The sequence below is a fragment of the Camelus ferus genome, chromosome 6, assembly GCF_009834535.1.
Source record: "Camelus ferus isolate YT-003-E chromosome 6, BCGSAC_Cfer_1.0, whole genome shotgun sequence".
Lineage (NCBI taxonomy): Eukaryota > Metazoa > Chordata > Mammalia > Artiodactyla > Camelidae > Camelus > Camelus ferus.
Genome location: NC_045701.1, coordinates 57719710 through 57733351, shown reverse-complemented (window position 1 = coordinate 57733351; position 13642 = coordinate 57719710). Strand labels below are relative to the sequence as shown.

General features: G+C 34.7%; 1 protein-coding gene across 4 annotated transcripts in view; it reads right to left on the bottom strand.

Moving 5' to 3' along the window:
* Window positions 1-13642, bottom strand: part of ARID4A (AT-rich interaction domain 4A) — a 52724-nt gene that overhangs the window by 14550 nt on the left and 24532 nt on the right. For all 4 annotated transcript variants that reach the window (XM_032482106.1, XM_032482105.1, XM_014560144.2 and 1 more), the window contains exons 12-17: window positions 9970-10042; window positions 8974-9068; window positions 8723-8820; window positions 7955-8186; window positions 5044-5294; window positions 2394-2591 (exon numbers count right to left, since the gene is read on the bottom strand). In XM_032482106.1, coding sequence (XP_032337997.1) covers window positions 2394-2591; window positions 5044-5294; window positions 7955-8186; window positions 8723-8820; window positions 8974-9068; window positions 9970-10042 — 947 coding nt within the window. The remainder of the gene's footprint in view (window positions 1-2393; window positions 2592-5043; window positions 5295-7954; window positions 8187-8722; window positions 8821-8973; window positions 9069-9969; window positions 10043-13642) is intronic.

The following is a 13642-nucleotide window of genomic DNA, read 5'->3' as shown; positions in this document are numbered from 1 at the left end:
AGATTCAAGATTGTTTGAACCACCTTGTTTTCCACAACTCCCACACATCTGAACTTGATGAAATAAGCTGATTCTGCACTGGAATTAAATTCTGTTGACCAAATAATACAAAAATAAGTCAGGTAAATTCAAATCTGTAATATGATCAGTTCCAGATTGTTTTATGAAGTTCTTTTCAACTCTCTTCCTCCCAGAGCTATCTCTAGCCTCCAGTATTTCTAATAAAATCTTATTCTAAAGTATGTCACCTCTAAGACTGAAATTAAAAAAGTATTTCCTTTATCTAAGAGATATTTCCTTTATCTAAGTTTATTCTGTTTAGTTCAACTTGAAAACTTCTCCTTTCCAAAACTACTGACATCACTCTGAATTTCAATACAGTCAAAGTTACTAATCTGGGGCAAATAAGAAATTAAACTTTCGAGAACTAAATAATAGTTCTTACCATATGTAAATATATAGGTATTTACAGAGCTCAAAAAAACCTTAATCTGAACATTTAAACAAAAAAACTACAGGCAGGCCTTGCCTTGAACTGCACCACAATGATGGAAACCATACCCTTTCTTTGTAACCCAATTACCATGAGGCCACACAAAAGAAGGGCACAGTTCCAATATGCACAAGTTCAGCTGACACAGTACCGAGAGCACCTATACTGAGGTTTAAAAACAATCTCCTCCTGGATTTACCCAGTATCTAGAAGTACAGAAGGCCAATGAAAAACCATTAACCATGCGAATAACCAGTTAGGAAGAACATGAGCATACACTAAAATCACTGAAAGAAGAGTCATATGATGAAACATTAAAAAGATGAGAGACGGGTGACAGGAAGGGGAAATTCTGGAAAGTACAACAGGCACACTGACGGTAGGTGAGAGTGGACGGTTGTGAACTAAACAGAATCTAAGGAGAAAGAAGGCTACAACGGGCTGCAGCTGCGAAGTCAGGGACTCAAGGTTGGTAAGTGTAGTCCTTCCCCCTCAGGTCAATACATACATACATACAAAACAACTGTCAGATGGATGAAAAAGCTTGTTTTTAGTGTTGGCATAAATGTGAAGGGCACAGGGGCTGGTATGAAAAAAGAGAAAAATATTAAAGTTTTATATGCTATCCATTAAACCCACGCTCTTTTAAAATGATGTGAGACAACAGAAACCAAACTCACTCTCACTAAAAAAAAAAAAAAAGTTAATGTTTATTGAGCACTTATTAAGTCCCAGGCACTATGTTAACTCTGCATGTTAAAATAGGCATTAGCACTACTTCTCACATCTCTGTAAAGTAGGTACTTTATCTTCCCCAATTTGGTGATGAGGGAATTGAGGTGTAACAAAGCATACATTGGGTATGTAGGGAAACTGTGAAGCGTTCTGGTGCCAGTCACCTACGGGGCAAGCAGATACTGAACACACAAGACTTTCTAAAGGAGAAAGAAAAGTAGTCCCTGACACTCAGGAACTGGCCTGGTACTATCTGCTGGACCGTGCTGATGCTACAGAGCTGTCCTGCCCCTCACAGCTGAGGCATGTTGTTCTCCTGGTGAACACGAAAAATTTCACAGAACGTCAACACCAGATAGGTCTGTCCAATGACCATGATGGATCAAGATAAAAACAAGATCACTTCCTAATCATGTCTCAACACAGAAAAAACAGGAACACTGCCCAAGCCACAAAAATGACCAAGCATCCCTTTTCTCTGCTGATTTACCATTGACAGAATTAACCTTGGTCTAGTCTTCTCTCCTTATAGGTAAAATTAAGATAACCAATCACAGAATTACCCCACCACATCTTGACAGGATCCAATGCAGAGCAAAGCCCCATTTCCTTAAGTGCTCCCCAAAATTACCTAATAGAAGCTTAGATCTAAGTCCTACCTAACATTCTTTCTTTATTAATTAGCCAATTTAAAATTATTACAGTGTTTGATATAGGCCAGATTTCTGATAAATGTGATAAAGAAACAAACAAAAAACAAACCTGACTTGTACTGTTGGGAGCTACAGGCCTGGCTCCCTGAAGGATGTTTGCGTGGAATCCTTGACTACTGCTGTTCCCAAAGGCGGTACCCTAAGCTTTCACTTATTCACCCTCTTACTGAGGTGCCATGTGGTTCCCCAAGCCGTGCATTCTTCCTCACTGCAAATGAGTAATAAACCCAATTTGTTCAACTATAGGTATGTATGATTCTAGTGACCTTTGGCTGGAAGTGTTGACGTAGCTAACAGAACAGTGGGAATGTTAGAAATCTTGGAAAATTCAGATACAAATAGTAAACACATATACACATATATACTATTTGCTTTAGTTCTTCAAAACATTAAATCGATCTTTTTGAACCAATGAAAGAAATCTCAAAAGAGAAAATACATTTCTTGCTTACCTGACATTCCATCCATAGTAATGTACCAAGTATAAAACTTCGCCATCATCAATTTCAGTGCTTTTAATACTGGCTTCATAGATTTTCTGCGTTTTCCCTCGTCCATATTTTACTTTCACTTTGGTTCCTGTTAGGCAGGGTTCTGCGTCTTCCTCATCTTCCTCCCCTTCAGAGTCACATTTGCTTTCAGTTTCTTCCCTGTGGTAAGTTATAACATTGATAATGCTACTTATAACTTAATGGAAAATAACATATGCTAAAAGAGTCCAACATGTAGATGAGTATTACCTTAATAACATGTCAGTGGAGGAGGAGAAGAAGGAGGAGAAGGAGAAGATATTTATAGACTACTTACTAAGGAACTTATTTATTATGTAAAGGTGCACTGTACCAAAAGTAAATCCGTACTTCTTAAAGGTCAATAATCAGTTAATCAGGATGTGGAGTCACTTTTGATAAAACAAAGTAAGAACAACATGCTTTGAAAAAGTGTTTAGGATTCATACTCAAGTGCCACCTTATACATGAAAATGATCTAAAGATAGTTTGTAACTTCCCACGGCTGTCTTAAATCTTCTTGACTACTGCTTTCTGCTCAGTTCAGAATGGTTCTTAACCAAGACTAGTTTTTTGGTGGGCAAATTGATGGGCAAGGGCTAAATACCTGAGTAACTATATCTTTTAAACTAGTTTATACTTCAAAGGTTTCCCCACCCTAAAAAGAAACAATAGATATTTGAGAATTACATCTCTTGTTATAACTGTGGGATAACATCAGGAGAACAAAGCTTTGCATATCTTGTGTTGATTTCTACTGGATTTTACACATCTACCATCAGTTTTTCTTTGTTTTGATTATCAGGTATGAGGGAGATTCACATAGGGATGTCCAACAATATTTTTTAGTATTTTTACAAATAAAACATTCTTCATTAGCCCTGTAAGGATTCAGAGGAGATTTGCATCAAAGATCATTCTTGTGTCACAAGAGTTTCAAAAGATTAAGAAGAGGTACTGTGCTCTATTATTATTTTAGGGACCAACTGGGGACCCAACATGAAGAAGCTCTGACAACCCTCTTAGCAGTGGGAATGTTTTCTTTCCAAGGGAACTTCCAATTATATCCTGATAAAGTAATTTCAAAACACTATAAGAAACTACTTAAAATAGACATCTCTACAGATAAAAGTTTCCCATTTCCATGATTCGTGCAATTGAATGAGAATACAGACTTCGTTTGTATATTCAATTTTTATTTAACAAAAGGAAATTTTGTTCTTCGTAATCAAGTCTGTGAAATTTTATCTCTCTAAAATAAACATTTGTTCTATTTACATATCAATTATAAAGGCTTTTAAAACCACATAATGTATGTATATATATGTATTACATGTTTTATGTATTATAGGTATTATAAAATATACATATTTTGATGCTTATTTTTAACGATTCTTCTAACTATAATTAGGTTGTACTTTTTAAGTGGTTTACATTTGCCTAAATTTATTCTCCAAATATTTGAAATACTGCACTCATATCATTATACTCAACTCCAATTATTTCCACCCACTTTCCCTAATTTTAATCATATTTCACTAGAGAACTTTATTCACTAATCTAATTCACATGTAATTGTGACAGCTCCTATACCTATTTGTATTAAATCATAAAGTTATCTCTCTCCTACTCACTGATCATTCCTATTTTTTCAAATATTTTCTCAATGGTTAATTTTCAGATGGGCGTCAGCCACTAGTTGGATGCAGCAGGTCACTTCTGCTCATTTTGCTTAACTCACATTTGTAGAAAATGTAGCACCAGATAATAATTGAAAACTAACTGTGGAGGAGAGCCTGTATTACAAGTAAGTGTGTTATGCTGTTGTTGCTGAATTAAAATTCATATTTTTAGTAATGTCTAAAAATTAGTAAATCCATTTGACAACACAGAAATGGCCAACTGAACACAGCTGGATATTACCTTGATCTAGCTGCACTGCCTAATCTTTGGTTATTTTTAAGTCAATTAGGCCCATACATGTATAATACATTAAAAAAAAAAAAACCCAAAACAGAAACAGTTTTCACTCAACAGCAAACAGGATGAACATTAAAAAGCTGAAATTTAATTGTTGTGATGTGGGGCAAGAATGTATTTTCCCGGCTAGAATCAGGGGTGCATGCCACTTACTCTAATACAGTAACTTGAAAATGAAAAATGTCTTAGATAAAGCTAACACACAGAAACGTCTGCTAGTACTGTGCACCCATGTGTTTGTTAGCTTTCCCACATTGTACCTTTTTTAAAATGGAATTTTTGCTGTCGCTGTTTCCTCTTGTCCACTTCCTCCATTTTTCTCCAGCTCCCTTCCCTGCTGTCAAGTGCAGGACCTTTCTTTTGACTGGGTGGCGCAGCCTTCTTTGAGGCCACTGTTTAGGGCACAAGTGCTATTAAAATGGTGCGACCAGTATATTCTCCAATTCCGAAAGGCGATACACATCATCTTCACAATGTGTCTCACCTTCATTAGACAAGAGGAACGGAAGTCCCAATAAGAAAACATTCCCTCAGACCTGAATCTCTAAGCAGGAACAGAGCGCTGCTGTACCCCAGACAGGTACTTCTGGAGAGCAAATATAAGATAATGTACCTCTCTTGGCTTTTCTCTTCCTCTTCCTCTGAGTCTTTGTCAGAATCCTCCTGCTTTTTAATTTTCTTCTCTTTTTGCTTTGGTGTACTTTTTCTCCCCAGTAGTAGCTCATTTTCTTTTTTCTCTGCAGTTTCATAGTCGTCATCTACATCCTTATTTTCTATATCATTATCTTTTAATTTGTCTTCTGTTTTCTCCTCTTCAATTTCCTTTTTAATTGAATTTGCATCTCGAGCAATTCTCCGTCGTCCCTAGTAGAGGGGATAGGAGCTTTAAAATAACTATCACCACAAAGGAGAAAAATGTTATCTTTTCCTTAAACCTTTACAGCAATGACTAGTCTTCTCTCTGGCTTGAGACGCTGACAACCATTTAACTCTTGTGTAATTTTCTCTTCCTCTCGAAAATAAAACGTAAACTACTTAATTATGTCTCTTCCTCTCGAAAGAAAATGTAAATTACTTAATTATATCCAGGTCTACTATGATCCTGGACTACATCCTACATAACACAAAAATTTTCCCCTTTGTCCACTATATTATTTTATCTCATTTTTACTATTTCTCGAAAACAATAAAGGTTTTAAAAGAATTATCTAAGTGTCCATGGTATAAATAAATAACAATAATAAATAAATCCCTTAAGTTATGGACTCTTTAAAAGCTCTGTCATCTCTAATTCCACTGTTGAAGATAAAATTTATGTATCACTGTAATTCTGTGTGATTACATTTAAAAGAACTGAATTGTCTCAGTGGCTAAAAAGTGAGCTGATTTCTTTGAATGAGTATCTGAAGAGCTCACCAGGCCAGCAGTAACTTGTTATATCCCCAGCAGCTTTTAAAATCCAGCCTCTTGTTGCATGCTCAACTGACCATGAAACTGGTGAGCCATTTCACTACCTGCTAAATTCTCCTCCCAGTCAGCCTCTACGCACTGACAGAATTCCTCTCTGCTTGGGATAAAGTTAGGATAAAAAGGAGCCAACAACTTTGGGAGCACTAGAATGCTTTACAGTTAGTATCTCAGTATAACAGACGTTTTCCCTAGTTCATGACTATGTGCTATTTAAACATCGGAAGTAGAAAAAAAGAACTTAAATGTAAGTTCCACAAGGACAGGAGCTGTGTATTATTCACTCCTGTGTCCTCAAATCCAGACAGTGCCCAGCATGTAGTAGGTGCTCTTTAGTATCTGTACATAAATGGATGAAAGCATCTGTTATCCACCAAATTTAGGTCTGTATAACTTACACCTTTGTCCCAGAAATCCCATTTTTAGAAGTCTGGCCTCTGTATTCAGAAAAATGGGGAGGACATTTTTACAAGCCTCTGTATTTAGATAAATGGGGACGACATTTTTACAAGCATATTTATTGCAGCACTTTTTGTAATCATAAAAAATTGGAGAAAATCTTGAGGAAGTGAAATTTATGGTACATCAATACTATGCACTACTTTGCAGATGTTTTACATAAAGATGAGGAAGGTTTTTATGTAATGACAAGGAAGTATGTCCACAATACACATAATGGGGATATTTTTCATTCTTAAAAAGGACGGATATTCTGATGCATACGTGGATGAACCTTGAAGACCTTATATGCTAAGTGAAATAAACCAGTCACAAAAGGGCAAATACTGTATAATTCCACTTATATGAAGTACCTAGAGTAGTCAAATTCATAGTGACAGAAAGTAGAATGGTGGTTGCCAGAGGCTGGGGAAGAAAGGAATGAGGAGTTACTGTTTAACGGGTATAGTTTCAGCTTTGCAAGATGAAAAAGTTCTGGAGCAGGATGGTGCTGATGGTTGTACAACAATATGAATGTAGTTAATGTCACTGAACTGTACACGTAAAAATGGTTAAGATGATAAATTTTATATGTATTTACCATAATTTTTAAAACTCAAAAAAGAAATAAAATAAACCAATTTGGATGTTTCATGAAATTCACCAGAAGAGTCCATTTACTAGATGATAGAATGGACAGTTTTAAAAACTGTTTTCTGAGCAAATAAAAGAGACGGTAGTTTCATCTTCTCTTTCATTTGATTTCACTAAAAAATAAGATGCATTACAGTAACTGAACTTTGATAGTGTGATAAAATTTCTTTCCACTTCCAAAATTTGATAAATCCTATTATGTAGACATGATCAGACAATGAACAAAATAGTGGCCGAGAACTCCTGCTTTGAATTATATACTAATAGGGAGAAGAGTAGAGTTAGAAGCTAAAACCAGTCACTGTACACATGACTAGGAAACAAGGCAGACATGAAAAGCTGCCACAGAGCTGTTCAGTGTGCTGTGGAGTAAAGAGAAATAAAACATCCCACTTGGTTGAGGTCAGAAGTATTATGAAGAGCAGATTCATTCACTCAACAACTATTTAATAATATCCTTACTATGTGCCAGGCACTATCTATTCTAGATGCTTGGGATCTGTCAACAAATGGAATCATCATTAATCCCTGCCCTGTGGAGTGAGATTGTAGTGCAGAATGGGGAAAAGAAACAATAAATAATAAAGAGAATAAGGAAGTAAACTACAGATAGAAAGGACAACATTAGAGGGATGGCAAGTGCCAAAGAGAGGAGGTAGATCACAATTTTAGATAAGGTGACCAGGATACGCTTCAGTGAGGTGACATTTTAGCAAAAGACTTGAAGGTGGTGAATATTTGAGATGGACCCCAGATGAGAATGACTGGGACAGACATATATACAGAAGAAGAGGAGGAATGGCTTTTCAGGGAGAAGAAAGGCAGCTAGGTTAGTTAGCCTGGCTGAAATAACTAAATACTGCAAATTAAACTAGGTTCATGGGGTATTTTTGTGTATATCTGAAAATGTCCGTATTAAAATAATGCTTAAAACAAACCAGATAAAACTAGTATTAACTACTTACTCTTGGAGATTTTAATTCTATCTCTTCTGTTTCACTTTCACTGTTTGAATCAATGTTTTCCTCAGGTTCACTCTTCACTTCGACTAAAGGCATTTCTTGATCTACTTTGAGAGCCTCTTCCATGGATTCTTCTAAGTCTTTTTTTTCTTCTTTTACTTTTGGTTCATGGTGGTGAATAGTTCTGAACTGAATATTTGCAGAACGGCAGTATTCCTCAAAACCATAGAGATACCTAAACAAACAATATGTCATTTTAAGAAATCTTAGTCTTTACATTTAACCTAAATACTACATTATTAAACACACATATATTTTTGAAAAGTGAAAGTCAAGCCTTTTTTTTAAAAAAGTACTTTTTCTGTTACTAATTTCTTGGTGTTTTATATAGGATTATAGGCAGAATATTGATCATAAAAAAATTTCTTTCCTGAAAAATCTGTGCTTGTGATAACTAACCATAGATATTACAGTTTTGATATGAAGGCTGTTTACCACAGATAAAACATGTATTGTAATTTCATACTGTAAATACTGCGTGCATCTTTGATTTTGAAAAGAAAATCGTAACAACATGAAAAATGAAGTAAAGCAGACTTAGTGCACTGAAATGAATTTTAGTCACAAGTAACTATTAACCTAAACCTTTTTATACTTTCTCTAACTTTAATGTTCTTTTGATTGGTATGTTCTTGTTTAATTGTTAACAAATTAAATGGAAAATACTCCTTGTAAATATATATTCTTTGATGAATAAACTATACTACTTACTTTCTATAAGCAGTTTTTACATTGTAGGAAGCAGCTGAATTCAAAATAGGAATGCCAAGGTCCATATAAATTTGCTTCCATACAGCACCACTATCAATCTGGAAAATTAAGTTTTTATTTGTTAACATTTGCAAAGGGAAATAATCCTTACACTAATATTCTATGTTCATTAAGAAAATGTGTTTATTACCCGAAGTGCATTTAACAGTGCAACATTAGACAATTTAACTTTTCATTACAGTCTTACTTACATTGTCACATCCACCTTGATGATAAACTAGTCTAAACAGTTTGAAGAGATTGAGATCTTTATAGCCCAAAACAGGTGGTTTGTTGATTGGAGTACCTTTTTAGTATCAGAGAGCAGAAATACAATGTTAATTCAAATGGAAAATATTAAGTTGAAAACAAAGCTTATCAATTTCTAATTTCCCAAATTTTGTTAATCAGAGGCGTATATTTAAACAACCTCAAATTATATAAGACAACACAAAATATTCTCTATATTCTTTATGCAGCATTATGGTCTTTAGATTTATTTCCACAACTAACAAAATCACCTCTATAACTGCCACTGAACTAGGTAAAACTAAATCAAACCTTGGGCCTGCAAAGTGTAGCCAACAATATTTCTGGTTCAAGAAGCCTGAGCAAGAACACATTTAACGGAAAGGGCACATTTTAGGCCACAGTTCCGTTTTCACTGCTTTAACACAAACGTTAAGACTGTTGACAGTAATCTGAAGGATCATTTCTGAAGGCGACAGAATGCCTAAACCAATTCATCTGAGGATTTCTAGGACTAATATAATGTCAAGAAGTATGATGACTTATAAAGGTTCTATTTCTTCTAACTCTGTTAGAGATCCTACTCTATTTACATAGAGGCTGATTATGTTTGATTTGTTAAGACCAAGAATCAGACTAGTTTACTTGCCACAAAAAGAGCATTAGGGGTATGCAGATTAACACCATGATTGTTCACTTCTTATTAGTGGAATATTATTAAAATATTTTCCCAAGGAGATAAAATTTAATTATACCAGAACTACTTTCCTCTATATTTCTACTCAAAATAAATATTAGTAGTTGTTTTTAGTCCAAATAGTTATTATTATCAGCTGTAACTGATTCTTAGGCTTGAACTCCAAATCCATATACCCATAATTCTAACAAAAATAATGCATAAACCTAGAATATAAAACTCTAAAAGGAATGACTACTTTTAATAATGAGCATGAAAATACCTCTGTCTTCCATAAACTTATAAAGCTGTTGGAGGAAGTTGTCCCTCTCTTCAGGATCAAGTTCTTCCTCAGGCTGTAAAGGTAAGATATACGAACATATAGAACAATGAACAGGAGATACACTGTCTTCTTTTTTGTTTTGTTTTTTTGTTTTGTGAACACAAGGTAAGGGGTAAAATTTTAATGAAGCCATAAAATATGAATTTTCTCAAAATCCTCCAATGTCAGGTTTTAATTCATATTTTCATAGAGCTGATTTGAAACAACTGTGAAGATATATAATCTCTACTCTTCACCCCACTTATCTATTGAAACTTCCCCTTGAGTAACACCACTGGGACTAAGATTAGCCATGAGGAAAACGATCAGGAATGGGGTGAGTGTTTTCACCTCATCTGGTATTTTTGTTTGTTTTTCTAATTTTTGTTTGTTTGTTTTGTTTTGTTTTGTTTTGGGGGAGTGGGTAATTTGATTGATTGATTGATTGAGGTACTAAGGATTGAACCCAGGATCTCATGCATGCTAAGCATACACTCTACCACTGAGCTATATCCTCCCCCGACCTCATTTGGTATTTTTTTTAAAAAACACTCAACATATTATGTGGCCCCATAAAAATATATTTATAGATAAGTATAATAATTACAAATGTACTTATTATTTTAAAATAATCCACTTAAAATTTGGTTACTGTTGAATGACTATAAACCAGAGGTTGCAAAGTCATGTGGCAAAGGGTTTTTGTTTGTTTAGCACAATGTTTTAAAGAAACTTAAATGCATTTAAATGAGTCAATAAATTTTATTTTGTCCAGACTCCACTAGCCCCTCTTGTATCACACTAGCCTACTTTTCTCATTTGCCTTTCTTGCATGGCCTCTGCAGTTGACTTTGCAACCCCTAAAAAGAAGACAATGAAAATTATTTCTTAGGGAAGTAAACTAGATACATAACTACTAAGTTAGTTCTATGGGGGAAAAAAAAAACTAATAGAAATATTCATGTAGAAAAACTATCCCCATGAACACCTATTTATGTGTTACATTTTACTAATTATATAAACCTAATGATTTCTTCTTATTCTGCCAAGGTCTTGGCTCTAGTCAAACCAATGGATTATGGGTTTTAATAAAATATTTCCTTTTCTGATAGACTACTTATAAACTAATATTTGGGAAAATCCTTTAAGTTTAACAATACTATGGAGAAACAAAGAAAACACTGATATATTTCTTCCATATAAAGTATCATAATTTAATTTCAGAGTACTACTATTTTTCTATATTCTAAAAGAAGAATTCAGACTTTTGTCTTTCTAAACCATATTCAAAGCAAAGGTAACTGTCAAGCAAAAAATACTGAGTGTTCACAGTCCAGAGGGCAGTAGTCCCATTAAAATTATGTATTTTTAAAGAATTTTAATAGGTAATACTATAGCCATGATCAATAAACATGTAGTTGATTAAAATATATAATAAAAAATGAGGCAATCAAGATCGATTAAAATATATAATAAAAGCATGAGGCAATCAAGGGAAAGTGAGTAAGATCTTTAAGTAACAGTCTTTTTTTTTCCTTTTAGTACATTCAGTAAGAATGATTTATAACATTGCAGTTTAACCAAATACAAAGAAACTTAAGTTTCAGTTCTAGTAAGCTTCAAAACTTAGCAATATACAGACTTAATAACCACTGCAGAGTTAACAGAGGTCTTTACCAAATGCTTAAATCAGGAGATGGCAGTCTTTTCCCCAAGTGAATTTAAAAAATCTTGCTTTTGTAAGGCTATTAAAACAACTGCCAATGAGTAAATGCAAGAAAAAAGGAATCTGGTAGCCTAAGAATCATTTCAGATATTAATTTTAAGGAATTCTGGAATGAGGAAAGAACAAAAACAGTTTATGCCAGACTGACTCTATGCTGTGCCTGACCCTCTTAATCGTAGCCTCTCCTCACACTAACCCCTCATTTCTAGTATTTATCATCTTACCAAGCTCAAAGAAGACTGTTGTATCCAGTGTATGTAAAAACAATTTCTTTTAAAAGAGTTGAAATCAGTTTCTCCCAAAAACAAGTAAACAAAATGAATCCATCAACTGCAAATTAGGTAGTTATTAAGGTGTACCAAACATCTGATAAATTCTTAATGATTAAGAATATAGTTTTATAGATAAAAATTGGTAGTTTAAATTCATTGGAATTAAAAGTTAGAGGATCCAAGATTGTTTTGAGTGTCATGAGAAACCATAGCCATAAAACTTTAAGTTCAGATGCAGTTAGCAGGTGAAAAACAAGAATCAAATGGGTAAAGAATTCTACATAAAAACAACTGCCTGCTTGAGAGGAAGTTTATTTTTGACAAAAAAGGAAGAAATGAGGCTATAAACAAAGCTTTAAATTTAGCTGATAGTCTTTGCAAAAATCAAAACTGTTTAATCTCTTACAATAAGTAATTCTTTACCATCATCTTTTAAAAAAATAGCTGTGTTATTAGTCACCTTAGAGTAAAATTGCATATGGTAGAAAATGCCAACAAAAAGACTCTACCTTTATGACTTGTACTGGGGCTTGTATTGGCTATCACAGTGTGCTTTCTCTGTTCATGGTATTTTCGTACCTATAGCATTTCCTGGTTGGGAGCCAGAGGGTGTTGCATCCCTCAAGGATTTTAGAGTGGGAGAGGGTTTTAATAATGGGAGGTAGAGTCCACTAGACTGCTGATGAGCCTTCTTCCCTTCATTTAAGCAAGCATGTGATGAGTAAACTATGCACCCAGTAAAATGCCAGTGCAGGGAAGTGGGTTAATGATATAGAAGAGACATGAATATGATCATAGTTTCAAGAAATTTATCATTTTAGTTAGCAGGACTAAATACACTAACACACTACCCAGTTTTATAGGTAGTTGTGTATCTGTTTACACTACTAGATCGAATTTTCTGACTATGCACACTATGTCTTCAAATTCTGTTCAAACAGTTTTTGTAGTAACCACAAATCACAGATTTTTGCTTAAGTACTGCAGTTAAAATGAGAAGACATGGTACCTTCTACTTTTGGCCCTCAAGTCTAGCAGGAGGTGCAGAAATGTAAAACAAGCCAATTTGACACAATGTAATAATAAGTGTTGTAAAATATATGAAAGAATATAGGAGCAAGGAGAGGGGATGAATGGTTCTGCTGGGGATGGGGTAATGGTGGTAACATCAGGGAAAGCCTCAGAATGTAAAGAACAGACTGCCCGGGACCTAGAGCAAAGAGCATAAACATGAGGCTGGCAAAGGCAGGCTGTGATTGGCAAAGGATTTTGTAATGATATGTTAGAGAATCAGAATGGGATACTGTGGGTAGATGTGAGGCTTGAGAGAGCTAGAGAGGAATTAGATCAGATTTGTGTTTTTAAAAGTTCTCTGCCAAGAATGAGTCTGATGGATTGGAAGTGAAAGGGGAATTACTGTCACAGTTCACAACAAGGAGGGTCAGTGCCTGAATTAGCCCTGCCACCTGGTGAGGAAAAGATGACCCCTCCCCCAGAGAGCGAGAGCGAGAGAGCATGCAAGAGTGAGAGAGAGGCGTCAATGCTGAGATTTTTATTTTTTAGTTTAAGTTTAAGTCAAGTCAGTCATGTTTGTAGTCTTCAAAGTTCCAACATGTTACAATATAAGTGCTCAATA